The 21,914-nt window shown below is 41.6% G+C and overlaps 1 protein-coding gene across 6 annotated transcripts in view; it reads right to left on the reverse strand.

Annotated features, from left to right (window-relative positions):
• CDK14 (cyclin dependent kinase 14) overlaps positions 1-21,914 on the reverse strand; it is a 512,169-nt gene that overhangs the window by 228,190 nt on the left and 262,065 nt on the right. For all 6 annotated transcript variants that reach the window (XM_038392686.2, XM_043509345.1, XM_038392687.2 and 3 more), the window contains one exon: positions 20,417-20,479. In XM_038392686.2, coding sequence (XP_038248614.1) covers positions 20,417-20,479 — 63 coding nt within the window. The remainder of the gene's footprint in view (positions 1-20,416; positions 20,480-21,914) is intronic.

A 21,914-nucleotide genomic window follows, 5' to 3' on the forward strand; every position in this document is an offset into this window, starting at 1 on the left:
AAAACAAACAAAATATTAAGGGTATAAACAATTCTCTCTGCTTCTCCAAAATGATTTGTAAAGATGATGCAGGTAGGGTTTCCTCCCAAAAGTTTGATAGGAGTCAGCTGAGTTTTTTATTTAAAAAACAAACAGTAACACAGTTTTCATTGAAATTGAGGCTATTTTCCACACACTAAAAGGTCTTTAAGGTAGGTTGAATTTGACACTCCTGGCCAGTGCCCATTTTAAATGTCCACCAGACTCTACAAATGCTTTAGTGTTTAGCTTTCCTTTTGTGCAACTGTGCAATTTGCTCTTATGAAAAAGAGCTAGATTTTTTTTTTTTTTCAGATTTTCATGCCTCTTCCGATAGGCACTGCCACTAAAGGATGGCAAATCTTACCCCTTCTATTAACAACATCTGTTTTGTTGAATACAGATTTCACAGAAGTTGTCTATGCATGTACCTTTTTTAAAAAGCTATGTCTGCTTGTACACAAGCCCTTCCTGGTATTATAATTATTAGAAGAAATATTCTGGTTCCCACAAGGAAACGGCACTGTCCCCTGTATTTTAGATGTGCGAGGTTCACGCGAGGTCATGGAAGAATTACTTTTTACCTATTAGTCAAGTACCTGGCAAATAAAGATGCCCTCCTGCAAGACTTGGGATCCATACCACTAAACCCAAAGATTTGGAAAAAGACAATGTAGGCACATTAATAGTCACTAATTAGCTAGCAACACAACCCCTACATTTATTTAAAGATTATTCAAATGAAAAAAAAATAAATACAGTTATGAAATCTGATTATAGAAGAGAATAAAGCCTGACATGAAAGGAACAGAAATGTCACATTACTCAAGTTGAAACAGATTTAGTTACATTCCATTCCCCCTCCCCCGCAAGTGCAGAGACAAATACTACTGTATGTTTTGCTATTTAGTCAGGGCACAAAGAGCCATATCAATCAGCTTCTTGCCCAGGTTCAGCTTAACAATGTGCTGAGGAAACGTAAGAGCAGTACACTGTATTAAAAAAAAAAACAGCAGGAAAGTGATAAGTAACATACAGATTCCTTTGTGAATTAGTCTCTTAGCCCTGGTCTACGAGTTTAGGTTGAATTTAGCAGGATTTTTAGGTAGATTTAACCCTGCACCTGTCCACACAACGAAGCCATTTTTGTCGACTTAATGGGCTCTTAAAATCGATTTCTGTACTCCTCCCCGAAGAGGGGATTAGAGCTGAAATCGACATTGCCGGGTCAAATTTGAGTTAATGTGGACACAATTTGACGGTATTGGCCTCCAGGAGATATCCCACTGTGCTCCATTGTGACCACTCTGGACAGCACTCTGAACTCGGATACACTGGCCAGGTAGACAGGAAAAGCAGCACAAACTTTTGAATTTCATTCCTGTTTAGCCAGTGTGGCAAAAGCTGATCAGGACAGGTGATTGTGCAGATCTCATCAGCAGAGGTGACCGTGGAGTCCCAGAATTGCAAAAGAGCTCCAGTATGGACCGAACGGGAGGTACTGGATCTGATTGCTGTATGGGAAGACGAATCCATGCTATCAGAATTCTGTTCCAAAAGTTGCCAAAATATTTGAAAAAATCAGAGGCTATCACAGGGACCCACAGCAGTACCACGTGAAACTTAAGGAGCTTAGGCAAGCCTACCAAAAAACGCAAGAGGCAAACGCCCGCTCGGGGTCAGAGCCCCAGACATGCTGCTTCTATGATGAGCTGCATGCAATTCTAGGGGGTGCCCCTACCACTGCCCCACTCCTGTATGTGGACTCCTGCAAAGGGGGAGTCTCACACAACAGGGATAAGGATTTTGGGGACGAGGAAGATGATGAGGAGTGGCGGGTTGAAGACAGCACATACCAGGCAAGCAGAGAAACCATTCTCCCCGACAGCCAGGAACTGTTTATCACCATGGATCCAATACCCTCCCAACCTGGGCTCCCGGACCTTGAAGGCGGAGAAGGCAGCTCTATTGAGTGTACCTTTGTAAATAGAATACACGGTTTAAAAGCAAGCGTGTTTAATGATTACTTTGCCCTGAAGACTTGGGATGCATTCGCGGCCAGTACAGCTACCAGAAAAGTCTGTTAACATGTCTGGGGATGGGGAAGAAATCTTCCAGGGACATCTCAATGAAGTTGTCCTGGAGGTACTCCCAAAGCCTTTGCAAAACGTTTCTGGGGAGGGCAGGCTTATTGCATCCTCCATGGTAGGACACTTTACCATGGCAGGCCAGTAGCACATAGTCTGGAATCATTGCATATGAAAGCATGGCAGCATGTGGTCCCAGTGTTTGCTGGCATTCAAGCAACATCCGTTCTTTATCTCTCTGTGTTATCCTCAGGAGAGTGATATAATTCGTGGTCACATGGTTGAAATAGGGGAATTTTATTCAGGGTACATTCAGAGGTGGCTGTTCCTGCTGGGCTGTTTGCTGAACAGAAATCATCCCCGCTGTTAGAGACGTGGTGGGGATAGGAGTGAAGCGATCATCCCAGAGAATTGGGTGGGTGGGGGGGTTAGTTGGGTTTGTGCTGAAAGTTAACCCGAAAACATCAGCCCCTCCTTTTAAATGGCCAATGTGTCTTTTTCAAATTTTAAATCTCCCTTTTTTCCTTCCACAGCTGCAAATGTTTCAGTGCTGTGACTAGCATCTCAGTCCCAGAGGCTAGCATAGATAAGAAGGCGAAAAAAACCACACTCGCAATGAAATGTTCTGAGCTCATGCAGTCCACTCAAACTGAAAGAGCCCAGCAGAATGCGTGGAGGCAGACAATGGCAGAGTCCAGAAAAGCACAAAATGAACATGAGGACAAGAGGGACGCAGGAGAGACCAGGGGGTGGGAGCAACAGGAGAGGTGACAGGATCAAGAGGAAAGATGGCAGCAACAGGATGAGAGGAGGCAGGATACAATGCTGAGGCTACTGAAGGATCAAACTGATATGCTCTGGCATATGGTTGAGGTGCAGGAAAGGCACAGACCGCCACTGCAGCCCCTGTGCAATCAACTGTCTTCCTCCCTTCCATAGCCTCCTCACACAGACACCCAACACCACGGGTGGGGGTGTCCAGGCCCCCAACCACTCCACTCCAAAGGACTCCCCAAGCAACAGAAGGCTAGCATTCAATAAGTTTTGAAGTGCAGTGTGGCCTTGTCCTTCCCTCCTCTCCTCTCCCCCACCCCTCATGGGCTACCTTGGCAGTTATCCCCCTATTTGTGTGACAAATTAAAAAAGAATGCATGAATTTGAAACAATGACTTTATTGCCTCTGCAAGCAGGGATAGAAGGGGGGAGGGGAGGGCGGTTGGCTTACAACGAAGTAGAGTGAACCAAGAGGGCGAGTTTTCATCAAGGAGAAACAAACAGAACTGTCACACTGTAGCCTGGTCAGCCAAGAAACTGGTTTTCAAAGCTTCTCTGATGCGCACTGCGCCCTCCTGTGCTCTTCTAACCGACCTGGTATCTGGCTGCATGTAATCAGCGGCCAGGAGATTTGCCTCAACTTCCCACCCCACCATAAATCTCTCCCCCTTATTCTCACAAATATTGTGGAGCGCACAGCAAGCAGTAATAACAATGGGAATATTGGTCTAACCGAGTCAATAAACTGCACCAGCACGCCTTTAAACGTCCAAATGCACATTCTACCACCATTCTGCACTTGCTCAGCCTGTAGTTAAACAGCTCCTGACTTCTGTCCAGGCTGCCTGTGTATGGCTTCATGAGCCATGGCATTAAGGAGTAGGCTGGGTCCCCAAGGATAACTATAGGCATTTCAACATCCCCAGTGGTTATTTTCTGGTCTGGAAAGTAAGTCCCTTGCTGCAGCTGTTCATACAGACCAGAGTTCCTGAAGATGCGAGCATCATGCACCTTTCCTGGCCATCCCACGTTGATGTTGGTGAAACATTCCTTGTGATCCACCAGTGCTTGCAGCACCATTGAAAAGTACCTCTTTCAGTTTATGTACTGGTTGCCTTGGTGGTCCAGTCCCAAGATAGGGATATGGGTTCCGTCTATCACCCCATCACAGTTAGGGAATCCCATTGCAGCAAAGCCATCCACTATGACCTGTACATTTCCTAGAGTCACTACCCTTGATAGCAGCAGCTCAGTGATTGCGTTGGCTACTTGGATCACAGCAGTCCCCTCAGTAGATTTGCCCATTCCAAATTGATTCCCGACTGACCAGTAGCTGTCTGGTGTTGCGAGCTTCGAGAGGGCTATCGCCAGTGGCTTGTGAACTGTGAGGGCTGCTCTGTTCTTGGTATTCTTGAGCTTCAGGGAAGGGTAAAGCAAGTCACAAAGTTCCATGAAAGTGCCCTTACACATGTGAAAGTTTCACAGCCACTGGGAAACATCCCAGATCTGCAACACTATGCGGTTCCACCAGTCTGTGCTTGTTTCACAGGCCCAGAATTGGTGTTCCACAGCGTGAGCCTGCCCCATTGCCACCAGGATGGCCAAATTGCTGGGGCCTGTGCTTTTAGAGGAGTCTGTGTCCATGTCCTCATCATTCTTGTCACTGTGCTGCCATCGCCTCCTCGCCTGCTTTTGCAGGTTCTGGTTCTGCATATACTGCATGATAATGCACAAGGTGTTTACAATGCTCATAACTGCTGCAGTTATCTGAGCAGGCTCCATGCTTGCCGTGGTATGGCGTCTGCAGGAGAGCAGAGGGGCAGCGGAAGCAGTCATTCAATGATGATGGTTTGCAGACCCACTGCACCATCTGCTGCCAGAACACAACAGCTGAACGGGCTGCCTGCTTGCTGTGTTATGGTGAGACAAGTGCAGCCGAGCAGAGTTGCAGCGGAAGCGGCCCTACAAGACCATCAGGAGAGCAATGGAAGCAGTGGCTGACAACCTGCAAGGTGGATTCATGAGAGCAAGAGAGCAGAGTTGCAGCGGAAGAGGGAGCCCCTAAGACATAACATGGAGAAATTCGCTATCGAGACAAGAGCAGGAGGGCAGAGTGGCAGCGGAAGCGGTGGTTCGATGACGACAGTTAGCCATCCTACTGCACCGTCTGCTGAAAGTAGTATGGCGCCCGCACGGAAAAAAGGCGCGAAACGATTGTCTGCCTTTGATTTCATGGAGGGAGGAGCGACTGACAACACGTACCCAAAACAACCCGTGACAATGTTTTTGCCCCATCAGGCATTGGGAGCTCAACCCAGAATTCCAATGGGCAGCGGCGACTGCGGGAAATGTGGGATAGCTACCCACAGTGCAACGCTCCAGAAGTCAATGCTAGCCTCGGTACTGTGGTTGCACTCCGTTGACTTAATGCGCGTAGTGGGGACACACAATCGACTGTATAAAATCACTTTCTAAAAATCGATTTTTATAAGTTCGACCTCATTTCGTAGTGTACACATCCTAAGGTGCTACAAGTACTCCATTTTTTTTTGTGAATTGTAGTGAGCATGGAATTTGTGGTACATAAAACCATTTTTAGGGCAGGAAATAAAACTGGCTTTCATTATGGCCTTACAATTTAGATTATGTATTATCAAATGGCTTCTCAATAATTTTTGAATAGGAAAATATGAAATAGGGCCAGTTTGCTCAATCATCCACAAAGATGGATTTTAAGTGTGCAAAAAAACCACAAGCATTTCAGATTATTAGAACACTATGATACCAAGAATTCATAAATAATACTTTAGTTAAACTGCCTTTAAGGCAACGGATGAAAATGATCTTATGTGCCATGTCCAAATAGGAAACAAAACAATACAACTTCACAATGAATGAAATATAATGAATTACAGGCTCTCTCAGAACGGAGTTGGAAACAAAAACTCTTAGCTTTATTCAGCTCTCAAACATGTAGTTTTCATGATAACTTCCATGATGAAGCCAATTAATTTTCTTGCATAAATTACTATGGTCTTAATTGTCCTGGGGAGCGGAGGGGGGAAAAACAGTGGGAGAAAAAAAGCTCACTGGAAACTTTATAAGGTGAACCACGTTGCATTCTCCCCCTTCCTTCCTGAAGGGAAGAGTTTTGTAATCGTGGCTTGAGGAAAGAGTTCAAAATGGGGCTCTAGAAAAAGAAAACCAGTTGTATCATGGAAAATTGGCAGCAAAGCTTCACCACATGCCTTTATGCCACTGGCCCTTTCCACCTCCTTCTGAACCCATCTGCACAAGACCCCCACCCATGGGGAGCAGAAGCCCTGATGTGGAGTTAGTACCATTAACTCCCACCTAAATTTCTGATCCGATATCAACTAGGTTAAGAGGGTTATATGCCACTTATAGTGGTCATTCCTCTGGCTTTACCCTCTCTCACCTGCTATATGCCCAATTCTAATGGTCACGAAGCCTCAACCTGGTGGTCTGTGGGATGGACTTTGAGGATTATGCAGATGAAACACTGACTGCTCCTAGCTCTGACAGCATCTTTAGCTATCTCCCACCCGTGTAAGCAGAGGGGAACCTACAAATCTATGTGCTTAAGTTCTTCTGTCAATAAAAAGATAAACAAGTCAAGTTCTGTGGACCCTATGGACCTATTCACATACCTGCTGTAGTCAATGGCAAATCTCTTATTGACTTCAATGGGCAGAAGGATCGAGCTGTGTATGGGGATGGAGCAGGGAGTGGAATTAGAGAGAGACAATAAATGGGACTTGTCCTGACATGTTATTAGTAAAACAAAAAGTGGTATCAAATAAACCAGGCTGCAGGACTGTCAAATAGCCTGCAATTATGAGACTATGACATCATGCTGTGCATGTAGCGTATAATTAGTAAGAACTGAGGTTTTGGTCATTTTGAAATATTGTGATAGTGAATGAATAAGTTAGAGGAGTGGCAGAAAGTGGCAAGAGAAGGAGAACAGAAGTAGGCTCAGTTGAAGTTATTTTTATTTTTTATCTGTCAGTCTTTGGAAAGGGCTAATGTTTCATGATGATGATCGATAATCTTTAAAACCATCCAGTTACAAAGTTTGAAAAGTAGCATTTGAGACCCTTCCTTATGTAATATAGCCGTTAAAGAAGTACATTCGTGCGATAACAGTTATACTGTCTGCACTTTCATCAGAGTAGCTGGTTTTCAAGAGTGGGCTGCAGGCAGGCCATATCTATTCAGAGACATTAAAAGGTGTTAGCCATGTTTAAAATATAAGGGAAAGAAGCACAAAATGTTAACATCTACAAGAGACAAAACCAGATATCACTGCTCTCCATGTATCACTGCTCTCCATTCTCCCCAGTATTCATAAGCAAGGCCTGATCCAAAGCTCATTGAAGACAATGGGAAGATTCTCATCAACTTCAATGGACTTGCATCAAGCCATCACACCAGGCTGTCCCTGTGCAGATCTCAGCTGCCTCCACAGCACTGGTCCCTCCCTCCAGACCCCACAGATAAAGTTTATTGGCTCCAGGGTACATGTTCATGGGAGGGGTAGGGGTTGAATAGGTTGATGTGGAAGAAGTTTGTTGTATTGGGGGTGCAGGAATGCACATCATCCCTCTCCCACATAGATTCTCCAGACAAGATAGTACAACATGAGGTTCCATTACCTTTTCCACAGACCATTTCTTGGGCAGGGGAGGAGCCCAAGAAGACTTGGGCCTTGCAATGCCTCAGGAAACTACCAGAGACCAGAGCAGATGCAGATGCACAAAGGATTTGCCAGGTTTACAGGTTAGCCCTGCAGTCCTTTCTATGGGGATAGGAGGACACTCTCTGGATGAGATGACATGGAGGGATCTGTATCAGAGCCCCCTCCAGGGGGGTATGATCTGGCCTTGAATGCGTACACAGAGAGCTGTGTAGAAGCTTTCATTCTACAGAACACACACACACAGAGGTCCAAATCCTAGCCTCACTTTATCCACAGCATGGGAGTTCACATGGAGCTGAGCAGCTGAGATGGACTTTGCACTGAAAGGGACAAAGATTAGAGTATGGCTTGATTAATGTGCAGATCTGTAGCAGAATGTCTTGTCTTGATTCATATTGCAGAATTAGCAGAGTCAACTCTCTCTCTCTCTCTCTCTCTCTCTCTCTCACACACACACACACACACACACACACACCATAAGCTTTATCTTCCTTGATAACTGCTGCTACTCATGTGATGCCTATCAAAAAGTGTACCTGTGAGGTATTACTTAATTATTCAAATTCTACTTTGTGTATTAAATGTGAATTGATACCATATTCAGTCTTAATAGGCAATCAAATCTAAAAATACCAGTAATGAAACACAAGATGCCTCATGTTTGAAACCAGTCTATTTTCCCCATGATCCAGAGGATACTGTAACCTTGGATTAATTTTTGGTTAATTAGGCGGATGAGTGGAAGGGGGCAACACATACAACAGAGTCATAAAGCTAGTAAAATAAACATGACCATTTGTCATACTTGGTTAGTTTTTTTTTTTAATAAAACATTAACATAATGTTAAAAAATTCTATTTGACCGTATGAATTGCTATTAAGCACAGAAGCAATGACAAATGTCTCTGTGCGACCTCTGTTAGCTTGTCCAAAGCTGATCAAGTGCAATCTCTCTTACCACAGGTTTGTTATTCTTTTTTCTCTCCCACCATGATGATAACCATGAGATAAAATATAAGATTTCATTTCTAACAGTATCTTGGAGATGTATTGTGCTTTTTTAAGTCAAAGCTTTGTAGGCTCTTTCATCTCAGTAGTCAGGAGAAGAAACTTCAGGAACAAAATGTTGACTTGACATGGACTTGCATCCCAAAGAACAAAGCATTTTATCTGACTAAAAATATTAGCAAGAGTTAGCATGATCTCCACTTTCATAATAAGCTTTATTTCAGTAAAAGCTGGCCCTGTCTTAATTTCCCAGAACCTATTGGACAGGCTTCTCTAAAAAGCAGGGTTTAAAGATACTCTTATCAAAACCACATTCTTAGAACCTGATCTTGCATTCCTAACACACAGAAAAAGTCCCATTGAAGTCAATTTCACACAGAAATATTCAATAATGTACCCACTGGAATGAAAATCTCATTCAGATTCTAAAAATATACAGAAATTTACACTTGCCTGTAGCAAAACTGTAGTGAAAATAGCTCAGATAGTGTTAACTAGTCAAGTTCTATATTTGATTTTTTTCTCTCATCAGTACATCTCCCCGCTTCGTGCTAAAGTCATTTGTAATGAGGGACAGTGTGCATAATTAACTGAGCTTGATGATACTCCTTTCTGATCAGTTAATATAATGTGGCAACTTAGTAGCTGGTGTTCAATAGGTGAAAGATTCTTTTAATTTCCTTTTCCAGAACTATTGAGATTAAAAATTCTCCCTTCCACCTTTCATCTCACTGATGCACTTGCACGCTGAAATAGTTCAAGAGTGACTTGTATTATAATACATCATCAGTTCTAAGAACACTATTACTGAGGATTTTTTTTCTTTTCATCTTGACTATTTCTTTATTTTAGCTGAAGCATAAATATATCAAAATATATATGTTCAGTGAATGTTTGTGTATATTTCTCTAATCTCAACATATTATAGAAACTCGCATGTTTCTTAATACATTAATAAAGGTTTTGCATTTAATGTTCACATTTGTGCATGGGATTAAATCATTACTGTCTAAGTGGCAAAGCTAATAGAAAGTAGAGTGAAATCCTGATGACATAGTTAATGTCTGATCGCTAGAAAGTCTCATTTAAAAATCAATTCTCAGTGCTATCTGTAAAAGACTACCTTAATTTGGCATGACATTATTCTGTCTGTTGTACACCTGCTTATTCTCTGAATGAGTGAAAAACAGCAACTTCAACCATATTTGGCATATCTATTAAAATATTTTCATATTTACACCAACAGCATCACTAGTTTCAGTGAATATGACAGATATGTCACAAGTAATATACTAGTTTTAATTTGTTCCAAAACCTGATCTTGGAAAATAAGAAGAGCAACCATGACACGTAGATATTTTAATGTAAAAACGTCTTTTCAGCCAAACTATGGTGATGCAATAGAATAAGTAAGACAAGATATATTCTCATCTAGATGCATGAGGCAAACCCATCATCTCCAGACACTTTATCATGGTTTAGTCACCTAAACTCCTGTTCGTCTAGATGATAAAGTACCACAGAAACTTTCTACAAAAGTGCCAAAATTTTGGACTTTCTTATTGCTGCTGCTTGTCAATCATCCTGACAGGATGAAACCCTTCAATTCTGGATTGGTGGAGTCAGAGTAAAGATGGTTTCTTTTTTCTCTCTCACCTGCTGATCATTTTTTCCAGAGTAAATAAATAATATAACACAACAGGATAAAAACATACTATTAGGACACTGCCTAGCTGTTATGTTTTAGAAATGAATACATATTTTAACTTAGTACTATTAACCAATGGCAGTTTCTGTTTAGTAACAGTCACTGGGTAAGACTATTAGCAGCATATTTTCAGAAGTCATATTTCAAAGATAATAAGCCACATTTGGTTAAACATAGAAGAGGTTAACTAACTACTCCTATGTTCTAAATAATTCCCTATGTTTTGTGCTCCATATTATTCTAAAGGAGAAATCAGTTCAGTTATTCCTTTTGCAAATATAAATATTTATAAGTCAAATACCCTAAGGCTTTGACTCGGGTTGTTAATTTCCAGATTGGTCATTAGCTCCTGAAATTATCCATTTGTCAAGAACAGATATTATTTTAAAAACTATAACCATTAGTTAAGGGATAATGTTCATGATGGAGGAGTATGGGAGGCATAAATGAATTCTGCAAGTGACAATTAAGCGACAGTGTGAAGATGAGATTTTTTTTAATAAGAGCACACACCATTTATTGTATGCATATTTCAACATTCTCAGCATTATTCTGTACTTCCTTTTTTGGAGGCCAGTAGTATAAACTTACTTTTAATATAGTCAATCTTATTATTTGGGATTTGTACTCATACAGATTCCACTGCACAGTCCTCTCCACTCAGATTTTTAGCTCATTAGATTCTATGCAATCTTTCAGTTATATTTCTCACCAACTATCTTTATAATCTAATCTGTTCTACACACAAGTATTACAGTATCCCACAGAGTTTTGTCATTCCTCCATGTTTCACTAATACCTATTACTTCAAAGCCCTCCCTCACATTCCAGTTCACTTATTTTTGTTTTTTGTTTTGTTTTTTTTTAAATAAAACCAGATGCAGTTTTCTTGCTGCAACCTGAATCCTGCAGCCTTTTGCAGAGTTTAGGTTGCTGGCCTGGGAAACAGGAAACCTTGATTCAATTCTCCGCTTTGCCACAGACTCAGTTTCCCTCTCCCCGTGCTTCAGTCCCCCCACGAATGTTGTGAAAATAAAATAAATTTGTGGTGCTCATATAATATGGTGATGACAGACGGAGACAGACAGACAGGAATGTAAACCAGGCTAGTTTCAGATACTAGATGAAGTATCTGGGGGAAGATTGATTCTCCCTGTACCTAAAGCTCTACGTTGGGGCACTGATGCTCTGCATTTGTCCAAAATGCTGTGGAGAGAAAAGCTGCACAGAAGAAGGAGGAAGTCAGAGCAGTAGTATTAGATGGTGGAGGGAGTGTGCTGCTCCTTCCATCCCTTTTCAATCAAACGAGGTCCTATCAGCCTGCCTGTTTTGTCACGCTGGATATTTTTTGGATGGGAAGCAGGTTGATTTTATGTTACCCTCTGGCAACTCTTGGGTAACTCACTTTAGGGTTGTATCCCACCAGTTAAGACACCATGTTAGAAGAAAATGTTTACTTAACCTATATTAAAACAATCTTTGTCCAGTCTAAGTTGCCTTATGAACACAAATACACAAGAGCCAAAAATTACCTGTAATGTTAAAAACAAATCTCAGTAGTTTTTCTGTAGCCTCAGCCTACTTCAACACAATATCAACTCAAATAATCTATTGACAATTAGCTTCCGTATTATTTTCCGCTTTAGACAGGAATGCAAAAATACTCCAAGCATAATTACTATGATCTCAAATTCCATCTGTTCTATCAGCTCTAGGACAGGGGTGGGCAAACTTTTTGGCCCGAGGACCACATCTGGGTATGGAAATTGTATGGCGGGCCATGAATGCTCATGAAATTGGGGGTTGGGATGTGGGAGGGGGGTGAGGGCTCTGGCTGAAGGTGTGGGCTCTGAGGTGGGGCTGGGGATGAAGGGTTGGGGGATGCAGGAGGGTGGTCCGGGCTGGGACTGAGGGGTTCAGAGGGCGGGAGGGGGATCAGGGCTGGGACAGGGGTTGGGGCATAGGAGGGGGTCAGGGGTGCAGGCTCCAGGTGGTGCTTACCTCAAACAGCTCCCAGAAGCAATGGCATGTCCCCCTTCCGGTTCCTGCACGAAGGTGTGGCCAGGCAGCTCTGCGCGCTACCCATCCACAGGCACCACCTGTGCAGCTCCCATTGGCCATGGTTCCCAGCCAATGGGAGCTGCAGGGGCAGTGCTTGGGGCAGGGGCAGCATGCGGAGCCCCCAGCTGCCTCTATGCATAGGAGCTGGAGGGGGACATGCTGCTGCTTCCAGGAGCTGTGTGGTTCATGGCAAGCCCCCGACCCCGCTCCCCGGCGGGAGCTGAAAGGCCAGATTTAAACATCTGGAGGGCCAGATGTGGCCCCCAGGCCGTAGTTCACCTATCCCTGCTCTAGGATTTATGGGAAATGGGCTCAACCACAAAATAATCAACATATCAAGATAGGAAGGTAATTTTACTTACAGACCAAAGGAAGATATATTTGGAAATGTGATGCTCTGGAGTAAAAACAAGTATATTTAGGTACTGATTAAGAGTAGGAAAGCTAAGAGAACAATTTTAAAAGTGCCATACACTTCCATTAGAGTTGGGTGTAATAGAGAAAGAAAAAAATTCTTCAAAATGAACTAGATTATAGGGTTTCCACCTTTCTAATTACTGGTAATTGGACCACCGAGACCCAGATCCCTTCTCAGCCTCTTCCCTCAAGGCCCCACCATTGTCACATGCTCCTCTTCTCCCATCACTCAGTGAATCGTCTCAAGGAACCTACCTGCAGATAGGAGGCGGCCCTGGCTGAGCAGGGGCTGGCACAAGTTAACGACCTGGTGACCCTCCCCACCTCGTGGTAACTAGACGTTTGGTTCAGATGCCATTAGGATTGCCATGTCCCCTTTTCAACTGGACTTTCTGATCGAAAACCAGACACCTGGCAACCCTAAATGGCGCCTGGACACAGAAGCCAAAAACTGAACTGTCCAGATAAAATCTGGATAGGTGGCAACCCTACTAGGTTATGAATTTGCAAAATTGGAACAATTTTACAGGTGGCTGCTGCTAGACCTCAGGAGATCTGCGGACAAAAGAATGTCCAAAAAACTAGATGGAATGACCAGGAGATGGCCAGAGAGCAAAAGGGAAGGAGAGTAGATAAGCAGGGAGGCAGCAGCAAAAGTCATATGGGGAGTGGCTGCTGTGGCCATCTGAGTTTACGCTACTGGAAGCAATCATATATAGTTAGAACTGGGGATTAGGAAGTGCAAACAACTTCCACAGGCAGCAACAACTGGGGAAGAGAGATCTGAGCAGGAGTCCCAGTAAGCTGGGCCAGCTGCAGCTGAGAGAAAACAAGGAGAAAGTCTGACAAGGGATAGAAAGTCAGAATTGCTCCAAGAGAGGCCTAGGACAGACACAATTCTCAAGATGCTGTAAAAAGCCCTTAATGTGGGAGGTTCTTAAAAAGCAAAAACTGGGAGTGGTGGATCACTTACAGAGGAGTTAGAACTTCTGCTTTAGAGATTTCATCAGCAGGGGGAACAAGTCTCCACCACAGTGAAGAGCTGAGGGCCACACGGAAGGGAAAGGGTGGGGCTGTAGAAAAAGCTTCAGTAAACAGGTGAATGAGTACAACTTGACTTTCACCACACACAGAAGAACCCAGAAAGTGAAGATGTTGATCACATTTGGACTGAGACAGGAGGGAGATGACATGAATGGACCCCACCTGGAATACCAGTGGAGGTGGTTGAAACATGTTTTGCAATAGAAAATGCCTTTTTGATTGAACTGAAATTTTCATCAAAAAAGTATATGTTCATTAAAAAAAATCAAACTGTATTTTTTGTTTTTGACAATTTTTTTATATTTTTACAAATTTCACATTTTTAGAGGAAAAACATTTGATGAAAGAAAAAAAAGTTTGTCAACATTTCTCACAGGGAAAAATAATCACAACCACCTCTAATTACCAGGCAACATCCACACATCAAAAGCAAAGCCAAGCCCAGACATGTGAGGCCAAGGGTTTAAAACTTATCTCTCGCCAGTGGACTTGAAAGAGCATCTATGTTACCAGGTTGAAGAAACCCTAAGCTTGCCCATTCCTATTAAACTGCTCCCTAGAGTCTCAGTTAATAATTACCTTTCCTCCCACCAGCCATACATCTAGTTAAGAGTTTGTATCTCATATACTTATATTTTCTTTATTGACAGCTTTGGTAGAGGCTTATTTGTTACCATATGTGAACGTGAGTACTTACTGAGAACCCACCAGGTGAAGAGTCTATAAGGCCTAATGTTTGGAGTATCTGAGGTTCAACATTTGGCTCCTAGCTCATCAGGCCACTAAAAGGCATCTAAACGCATTTGGTACATTGACACTCACATTTACACTAATCAGGGAAATGGGGTGTATCACTAGAATATAAAATAACATATCAGTCCCAAACTAAAATCCAACATCCAAGCAACCCTGCATCTCAAAGGGTCTAAAATGCATGTGTCAATTTTGAGATTTGGGCCCAGGAGAGAAAGAGAGAGAGAGAGAGAGAGAGAGAAGCAGAGGGAGAAAAAGATTTTGAAATGTTTACACACACACACCCACACACCTCAATCTAATAGTTTGGGAAGCAATCCTTTTTGTCTTTGTTTAAATATGATGTCCAAAGATTTTTACAATGTAGATTTTGAGATCTTCCTTTTTATGCTTGCATACAAGGAATAAGTAAAACATTACCACTATTTTAAATGTGTTTAAATGACAAATAGTATTAATGGAACCACGAGGAAAGGCAATATGTCAAAGGCAATACTCAAGAAGACACTAGAACACGTGTTGATTTTATTCCACTTGCAATTTTGTTCCTGAGATAAAATCCTAGGCAACTGCATTGTCTTCAGCTGGCAAATAAGGAATAAAGATGATTAATAATTAGGCTGGGATGTCCCATGGACACCAAAACATTAATTAAGGATGCCTTTGTTTCCACATACTCAATGGAGTGACTGATACCAGAAGTCATTCCATTTAGTATAAATGTTGTTTCACAGGAAATATATTGTATAGTATTCTGCAGAAAAAAATGTATATTTACATATTTATAGTGACTTATTGATAATTACACTGGAATGTAGGCTATGGGTACACTCCAAGAACAAAGCTGAAAGTTGAATGTCTTCAGCCCCCTTGGGAAACCATCTATAGTTTACTATCAGAGTGTAGCCCAGACAGTCTAGCGTGGCTTAGTGCTGCTAGAGCATCAATGCTTAATTTGAAATTATATTTTAAAAACTGATCTGGGGAAGGATTTATGCAGTATTTCCTTCCACCATAGAAAGTACTTGACAGTAGAAGGAAGGAATATAAACACCTACTTCAGGCAATTCTGACTAGATTTCTTGTAAAATCATTTGTTGACCTTTTTCTTCTTTCAGGTGTCTGTTTTGCTTGCACAGCCTCCTCTCTTACTTTCAATGAGCATAGTTTTTCTGTCCATTTTCATCTCCCTCTTACTAGAAACACTAAATTGGGAATATTAAATACACAAAAAAATTAGTTTTATGTTTTTTTTTCAATGGAAAAGAAAATTTAAAAAGTGTCCTGTGAGAGGCTGCTGGAATCAGGAGGTCAGCTAGGAGAGAAAGGTGGCCAGTTTTAAATTGCCCCTCCTCCCCACCGGCTTTTCGTTTTCCTCCTGCTCTCCTTTCCCCAACACACTTCCTGAACTTGAGTTCTTACATCAAGACCTTGAACTAAAGAGTCTAACTAGTTTAACTCCCTACTCAAGGACACATTTCAAAGCTGCCCAGCTGTCTTCAGCATTGCTGAATGCTGTGACTAGGCTGGCAGAGTGTCAGGAGTAAGGGTCTGCAGTTAGACTACTTATCTGCTAGCTGGGCCACAACTGAGTTCTCCTGATTGGCCAAATTGCTCAACTGGCTGAGGGGATCAACACAAACCTGTCTTAAAACCAGCAGCGGAATGCTGGCTATTCAAAGCATTTGCCCACGGCTACAATAACCCCTGCGCCTGCTTGTTCCCAGGCATGACCCTGTCTTGCCTCACTCCAGGTAATCCAGTTCTGACCCGTGGCTCCTATTCCTGACCTCTGACCTTAGCTCTGACCCTTGGCTCCGGCATCTGGACCCCCGGGAGCTATTCCAGTCTACCAATCCCTCCTTCAACCACGAGGCACAATCATCCACGCCCTGATCCCTGACACAGGGTAACCAGCAGTTTTCCTTTGAAGTTCTACTGCAAGAGAAGCACTAGCATTAGGGCTTAAAAGAGATGATACTGCTTTCTCTCCCAGTCCAGCCAAAGTATGCAGCAAAACTGGAGAAACAGCTGAGCAGCCTTGAAACATGTCTACAAGTTGGAAGCTCAATTAGGAGCTATATGAATGGGCTAATTCTGATGCTGCATCAGCTATTGTATAGGGTCTCCTTGCAATACAACTGGAGTAGGGGAATTGGAGCAGACATGCAAAGCACAGAAAGGCCATGTACACCCTGTGCACTAGCATAAAGAGAGACAGATGGGGCTTTGTGAATTCTCATGTCCTCCTCACACAATGAGTTATAAATGCATTGACTTTCATCCTTAGACTTCTGATTGCACAGTGCAACCCCTCTGCAGCTTTGGGATATTAAATACAGACACACGTCTAGGTATGCACGTGTGGACATGCCTGTTTCTTTCTCTCTTCCCCCTGCACATCTCCCTATTGCCCAGCTCAACTACTCAGGCAGGACACTGGGCTCAGATTTTCTTCAGTTTCTTCACAAGAACCCAAGATAAGGAATTTAATAGAGGAAGGCTAGAGAGATAGACAGAAGGGAGTTTGGGCTGCAAACTAAAAGAGTATTTCTATAAATGTGCTTTCAGCTACATTTTTCAGCTACTAGATGTGTCTGTTTTAGAGATCTAGGCAGTGTGTCATCCCCCTGGGAAACAAGTGAGGCAAAGCTGGGTCTCAAGCATCTCAATTTGTTTGCTCTGTTATTTCCTTAATAAATAAAAAGAAAGACTGATTCTAAAATTACATACATCAGGACATTGACTGTCTTTGCTGCTGAAGCCTGTAATATTTTGACCATTAGGAAAATGGGTTTAAAAAACATTGTAGGGGAAAGATACTGAAAAATTTCCCCTTATTTCTTTTATTTAATCCATTTACCATTGTGGGCATAAGGATATATACAGGAAAGATACATTGCAGAAAAAAATGGAGAGACTATTCTTTGAAATCAAATAAACCAAATATTTCCTCTGTCCTTCAGATGAGACATTAATGGCCTAATCCAACGCCCATTGATGTCAAGGGGAGTCTCTCTCATGACTTCACAGGACTTTGGAAGTCTTTTCAGCTTATGTCAGATGGTTGTCCAGCTGAAAGTTAAAGAATCTGTAACACTTTGTAAAATAAGCAAGAGTATTTAATTCATTGTTTAATAAAGACTTTGAGATATCTCCAGAACACACTCACAGAATTAGTATTGAGAGTGTAGCAGGGAGAGAGAATCTGCAGGGAATGAAGTTACTGCAGCCCCACTACTTGTAAGAGATGCATTAAATGGATCTAGGAGGGAATGCTTCGTCTTATTTTCTAGCTGAAGAATGTTTCTCTAACAGATTGCAGGACTGGGGGGGGGGGGGGGCGGAATGCCAAATTTTACTCAACATTTACTACTAATGCGTTTCATATTATTTTATGAGTCATCAAAATTGCCTGAAATTTCAAGGGTCCAAAATATTCTCTCAGAGTAATTTGTGAAATCCACTTCTAGCTCAAAATGTCAAGATTCCAAAATGCCACACATTTGAAATTTGCCAAAGAACTACGACAACCAATGCTTTGTCAATTTTGGAGAGAAAACAGAAAGGAGAGAGATACAGACATAGACATACACAATGGCAGGTGCTGACAAAAGAATGTATGACCTTTGGTTCCACCTCCAGAAGTGGTATCGGCATCCGTACTAAATCATACATCCCATTATCTGCCAACCCCATTAGAGAGTATAATGTAAGCCAGGTTCCAGACAGGGAAAGTAAATACAAAAGCATTTTTCAAAGCAATATTAACCATCTTAACAAAAATTACATACAGACCTGGTGATGTGGGAACCTCAAACATTTCAGAATCTGGATACTTACCCAAAGTACCTAAAACTATGGATGGTGGCAGCCCTATGCTACACACAAACCTCCCACATTTACTAAGAGCCGTGGTTCTCAAAGTGTGAAGCACACCCCCTAGGGGGGCACAGGGGAACATCCAGGAGGGGTATAGGGTGAGGCTGAGCCACTACATCCCCAGGCCAGTTCCATCTCCAACCCCATTCAGCCCCCAGTCCTGCTTCGCCTCCAGGTCCAGCTCCACCCTCACTCCCTGTCCGCCCCAGACCAGCTCCACCTCTAACCCCAGCTCCTCCCCCATTCCCACTTCTGCCCCCAGCTCTGCCTTCAACCCAAGCTCCACTGCTGAAGAAGTCTCAGCTGTGCAGTAATGGGGGGGGGGGGGAAGAGGGCGTGGGGGGTAGACAGATTCTGTTACTGTTAAGGGGGGCGTGACAGGAAAAGTTTGAGCCTCACACCCAGTTCTTTGGACGACCACTCTCCTCTCTGGTGTGTTCATAAGGCTACCAGGCAGGATCACTACACCCCTAAAACTCTTAATGATCTTTGGGATGCGAAGTAGGCCCTCCTTTCCCACCCCTCACTTATGCAGCAAGTGTGATAGAGCCAGCAGCACCAACAAAAAATGGTTCCTGGTAGTTGGGTGGTAGCTTGTTTAAATTAAACATAAATCCTTAACATGGTTGCTACACACTTTTTCTCTGTACACACAGGCAACTTATTTGGACCACAACCATGTTTCACAACAATGTTTAAAACATGCGTATTGTTGTAGCATGCACAGAGCTTAGTTTCAATGGCCATCACTTTATATTTGTTATATAAAAATGCCAGCAGCACAATAAAGGAAGATTTCATCCTTTAAAAGCTAATATGATACACATATACATTTATCTACAATTATGTACTGTTGATGGTAATTTTAGTGGGGGACATTTTAGCAAGGGACAATTAATCCAATTACCATTATACTACTATAGAGGTGATCACATTTAAATAATCAGATTCTTTCCTTTTTTGAAAAAAAATCTTATTTTACTTCTTTAAAAACATCTTTTGAATTTTCCATGGGAAAATCTTTACTTTTTTTCATGACCTCTTCTATTTCCCTCTCTCCCTGCCCCCCATTTTAAAAAGCCAATTACTGGAGTAAAATTCTCAGCATAGTAAATGGGGATTTAAACATTTCCACAGCAGCAAAACAATGGGAACAGTGTCAAAGCACAAAACGAGTTCAACAAATATTACCTGAGTGGTCTGTACAAGTAAGAAATACTTTGCATGTCTGATTGGCTTCTGTTTTATGCTAAAATAATTTGGCTAACTTCCTAGAAGGTGAATGAATTGAAATGTCAGAAGATCACTCTTTCTACCACCCCCCTTCATTAAGCCCAAATAATACAAATATCCATCTTTGGATGCATACTGTGTGATACTTAATATCTGACTTTCTATAAACAAACAAAATAAAATCAAGTTATGTCTTAAAACTACTTGATAAAAATGAGAGAGTTGAAAGTTTTTATACTGAATGTAATTTTTAAAAAGCACTAGACAAAATATTCAGCTGCTATAAATCAACATAGTCATTGATTAGTCAATGAATCTGTACTGATTTATACTAGCTGAAACTTTATCCCTGACAGTTCAAAATATTTCAGTCAAGAGGTTTTTTGGTGGGGGGGTGGAGGAGCGGCACTATTTTCTTATCTTCAAAGCAAGTAAACAGTGTGTTCTATCACATAAAACAATATTTATACATTAATTTTGGCTCACCATCTATTTACACTGTTCCCATTGTTCTTCTGTGGGAGTGTTTAAATTACAATTGTATTTTCATTTAAAAAGAGGAAAAAATGCAACATCAATAGAGGAAAATTTGTGGCCGAGTTAATTTTATCTACCAAGGAGAAAAGCTTCAATGAAATATTTCATCCTACCTTCAACACAAGTTTACTGTTACTATATTCTGCTTGAAAGTGTCCTTTTAACTCTTACCTTCACATTGTCGGGATGAAGTCCTCCAGGATGTTTGTCCATGTACTGACATAAATCAGTGTGCTGAAAAAGGCAAAGTGGAATAACTGTATTACTATCCCCATGACCACATTACTATCCCCATGACCAGATTAATATTCTTCCACTTCAAAGTCACTGTTTTCTCTGGACAGAGCAAATGGAAGTAGGACATGTATTTTCTCAGTTATACCCATGATGTCTTTACCTCCAGGCTCCATTCTTATTAAGCACCTCGATACTTGACTCTAAGACTATTTATAAGAACTAAATTGTTTCTAGTTTCCTTCTCATCTCTCTTGTACATGGTTAATTTATTAATTTACATCTCCTTCTAGCATACATAATAGGTCATCTCTTAATTTATAAGACTCCATAATACCATCAATGCCCTACAGGTAACATCCAGGGATGGGGGAAATCATATAACAAAAACATCACAAATCCTGCTCACACTATTTACATAGAACATATTTGGAATTAATGTTTCATGTGAGTAAATCAAGCAGGATTTTGGCCCAGGATTATTTATAAAAATAATTCTTAAAATAGCTGTAGAACAGATTGCTGAATATTGTTCGTACAAAAAAAAAGATATGATGAAACATGGCAACATGAACGTGTGTACATATGCGTGGTCGATTATTAGAGATGTCAGAAGCAGATTCATAGTGAAGATGTGTTGAGGTTTGCACTTACAGCAGGATTAAAATCAGTTTCTCACTTTAATGGTTTAACAGTCTCTGAATTTACCACAATAACTCTCCAGATGACAACTGAATTCTCCATATAAATTCTTAGTAAACATTAACTTTTGCAGAAGAAACATTTGAAAACACTCTTTTTGAAATCCTCTCCTTCCCCCCTACCCCCGTTTTTTTCCCTTCACATTTCTTTTGGCTCTGACCAGTACACCACCTTTATCAAATAAGGTAGTATTTTGATTCTCTGCTCCGTACCCACAATGTAACTTCTGAAATTACAGTCAGGACTGAAAGAAAAAGTATCAATTGGCATAACCGCCAACACACTGGAGCTGATCTTTCCATTCAGGAGCTTGGACACTCTTCACAATTCATTACTACATTGAACACTCAAGGTTCTGTTTCATTGATTTATTATTAAGCTTCCTTGATGTTGATATAAAGTCACTTTTTAGGTGTTGAGTGATTGATACTGCTTGAGCACTAACTCTAGCACAAACATATAATGTCTTTTGGCAAAACATCTCAAACATCATTACTGCAATGGATGTAAATGTTTCTTTTCCAGTTGGTGTGGAATACGTTTCTTCCTCTCAATCTCTCTCTGATTATAGCAGTAGAATGGCAACCCCCATGGAATACAATTTTCTCATTTAACTTCAATGTGAATTTTTGAATAAAGTCAATTTCCATTGTTTTTGATAGAAGTCTTAGTCAATTTTTTTGACAAAAACCTCACTGAAATTTGCTTTTTAAAAACATACAATGAAGCATTG

Source organism: Dermochelys coriacea, chromosome 2 (assembly GCF_009764565.3).
Source record: "Dermochelys coriacea isolate rDerCor1 chromosome 2, rDerCor1.pri.v4, whole genome shotgun sequence".
NCBI classification, from domain to species: Eukaryota; Metazoa; Chordata; order Testudines; family Dermochelyidae; genus Dermochelys; species Dermochelys coriacea.